We start from the raw sequence: 2,793 nt of genomic DNA, 5'->3' as shown, positions 1-2,793 counted from the left end.
ACGTACGTGCAATTTTTCTTTTAGCCAAACACTTTGCTCTATTTGATTGTTTTGTCTTCATTTTCTGCAACTCAGTTTTCTCCTTTGCTTCCTGTTGCAAAAGAACAAAACATTATCAGGGTGGCTGCCATGAAGAGTAGTAATTCCTCTTATCCCCTATATACTTACTTATGGCTAAGAGCAGTCTCTGAAGAGTCCATGATTATTATAAATGTGCACATGATAGAAAAGGCTCTTTCTTCCATACCCCTTCCCAAAAAAGCATAAAAGATCTGGAAGCAATAATACTATAAAAATTAAAATGTATAATAAATTGATAGTATCTGTCACATATACAGGCATGTAAAAACAATCTTCAAAACACTAGTCAGCATTTACTCAAGACTAGAGAAGCTTGATTCAGTGCTTAAAAAATAATAATGTTTAAATCATGCATATATTTATTTTTAAACATTCTTTGGCCACTAGGTAGTAAAAAAAAAAACAACAAGAGAATCAAATACATCAACCATGTGTCTTCTCAAAATTTAACAGAGGCACTGAAGAAAGCAAAAAAAAAAAAAAAAATCAAAACAACAGGAAATACTCAAGACAATAAAAATTAGCTGAAAGAAAGTGGCTAAAATAGAATATAGGGAAATGACCCTGAGGCAGGAGATTAGAACATGGTCAACTGGCTGGGCAAGTGGATGTGTCCCGTCGATCACAACGATCTAGGACACACAAAGAAAACAGTTCCCAAGCCCTGCACCTGGGACCAACCAGAAAGTACTATCTTCAAATTTTCTGGCACAAAATCAAGCAGGTTTCTGTTAGAACAGCCTAGATCTGATGTCAGCTTGAAAACTGGGGGACACAAAAGATGTCAGCCATTAACCTCATGGCCACTGTGAACTCTCTCTCAATGGCTCGATCACTCTGCAGAGTATACTTCTTTTCCTACCTTTAATTGGCCCTCTCTCACTCTGCAGAGCATACTTCTTTTCCTAACTTTAATAAATGTAAAACTTCCCTACCTTTTTTGCATGTTTTGCCCAATTCTTTGTTCAGGATACCAAGAACTTGAAAATAATCCCTGAAAAGGGTCTACTGAACCACAAACCTGGCAACAACCTATACATAAATATTGTAAATATTAAATATATAATTTAAATATTCTATATAATGTATTATAACTATTAAATATTGGAAAGTACATGTAATTTATATATTATATAATATATAAATGTTATGTATATGCCATTTCATGTTGTATATGTATGACATACATATATAGAGAACAGAAAAACAGTATCAAACATGCAAGAACTTGAGAAATGCTATATACTCCTAAGCCCTTCTTGACAATCTAACAAAGAATGAACATCATTCAACCAGAAAATGACTAAAGAAAAACTGGCCAAAGAATTGACAATCAATTTTAATGTATTTAATTTTAGATATAAGACCAAAACAGATAAAAGAAAAATGTGTAAGTTTATATCTTCTAATAATAATCAAATGATGCAACTAATAAATGAGAGAAGACAAGCAAAAAGTAAAATAAACTCATTGAAAGGCATGCTATAAAATACTTTCCCCAAAATATATGCCAAAAACAAAGAACACATAAAAAGAAATATAATGTAAGCATGGTGGTGGTACACACCTGTAATCCCAGGACTTTAGAGGGTGAGGCAGGAAGATTGCCTCAAGTTCAGCCTGGGCTACCTGTTGAATTCAAGGCCATTTTGAATTACATAGTGAGGCCTTGTTGCAAAGAAAAAAATATATATGGTGTATACAGTGTATGAGGTGTGACTGAAATATATGGTGCATGGTGAAATTTTTTTTTAATCTATTACAATAAAACACACATTGCCATTAATTTCCCTCAAAATGCTCTGTCTTGCTTTGAACATTCACTACCCATGGTCATTTTAACTTTGGGGAAGATGCAGAAGTCACATGGTGTCAGATCTGGTACATAAGGTGGGTAAGGAAGGACACACTAATGTTTTTATGAGCCTGCCTTTCTGACTGACAGCCTTTGGCAGCGGCATTTACTGTATGTTTCATCTACTTCATAAAGACACAAAAAAGGACTTCCAGAACTGCTTCAGAAAATGGTTAAGACTAATGGATAAATGTGTTCAAAGTGAGGGAGAGTATTTTGAGAAGAATTAATGGCAATATATTTTTAATATAATAATTTTTTTAACTTTTTAACATTCACTGTATCTTTTGATCACAACTCATATATAGCAGAAAATAACAAGATGCAACTCAAGGCTCTATACAAGAGATTCAGCTATGATAAAGTAATCCAAAATGGCTAATAAGGAAAAGTGCACAAGATAATGGTAACTGTTTGAATCTCAATCTCAATCTCTCTGCTTACCCTACAGAAAAAACCACAAGACCAACAAGGACTATAACACCATGTGTGACCAATCAGCATTATTAGGAAACAGAATATTGCAGGAGACCAGCTTGAAATCGCACTGAGCGGGCTTTAGGTATTACTAAATTGGCTTATGAATTCAGCTATTGGTTAAAATTATGAGTCATTCCAAGGCAACCTCAGAGATGCACTGCTACTAAGAGGATATAGGGTTGGGGATGTAGTTCAGTGATAGAGCACTTGCCTAGCATGCTCAAAGCCCAGCATTGAAAAGTTTAAAAACATAATAATAAGATGATAAAGGGTGGTGCCTTTCATATTCACTGAAGGAAGAGAAAGAAGAAATCAAAATTAAGAATCCTTTAGGGGAAAAAAAAAAGAATCCTTTAGAAGAAAAAGAAATGAGACAT

At 34.0% G+C, this 2,793-nt stretch overlaps 1 protein-coding gene across 17 annotated transcripts in view; it reads right to left on the bottom strand.

Moving 5' to 3' along the window:
• Uimc1 (ubiquitin interaction motif containing 1) overlaps positions 1 to 2,793 on the bottom strand; it is a 178,733-nt gene that overhangs the window by 104,507 nt on the left and 71,433 nt on the right. For 14 of the 17 annotated variants that reach the window (XM_087194801.1, XM_087194797.1, XM_087194794.1 and 11 more), the window contains exon 3: positions 7 to 91. The exons of 1 other annotated variant lie outside the window; for it this stretch is intronic. Coding sequence is in view for 13 of the 16 variants with exons in the window: in XM_087194797.1 (XP_087050923.1) it covers positions 7 to 91 (85 nt within the window). In the remaining 3 variants the exon portion in view is untranslated. Of the gene's footprint in view, positions 1 to 6; positions 92 to 168; positions 288 to 2,793 lie in introns of all 17 variants that reach the window. 2 more of the 17 variants (XM_087194799.1, XM_087194798.1) reach the window with 2 other exon arrangements.

Source organism: Heterocephalus glaber, unplaced genomic scaffold (genome assembly GCF_053883595.1).
Source record: "Heterocephalus glaber isolate CG9 unplaced genomic scaffold, H.glaber_assembly_v1.0 deba00001606, whole genome shotgun sequence".
Lineage (NCBI taxonomy): Eukaryota > Metazoa > Chordata > Mammalia > Rodentia > Bathyergidae > Heterocephalus > Heterocephalus glaber.
Note: the sequence above shows the minus strand (reverse complement) of the source record. Positions and strands in the feature narration are given on the sequence as shown.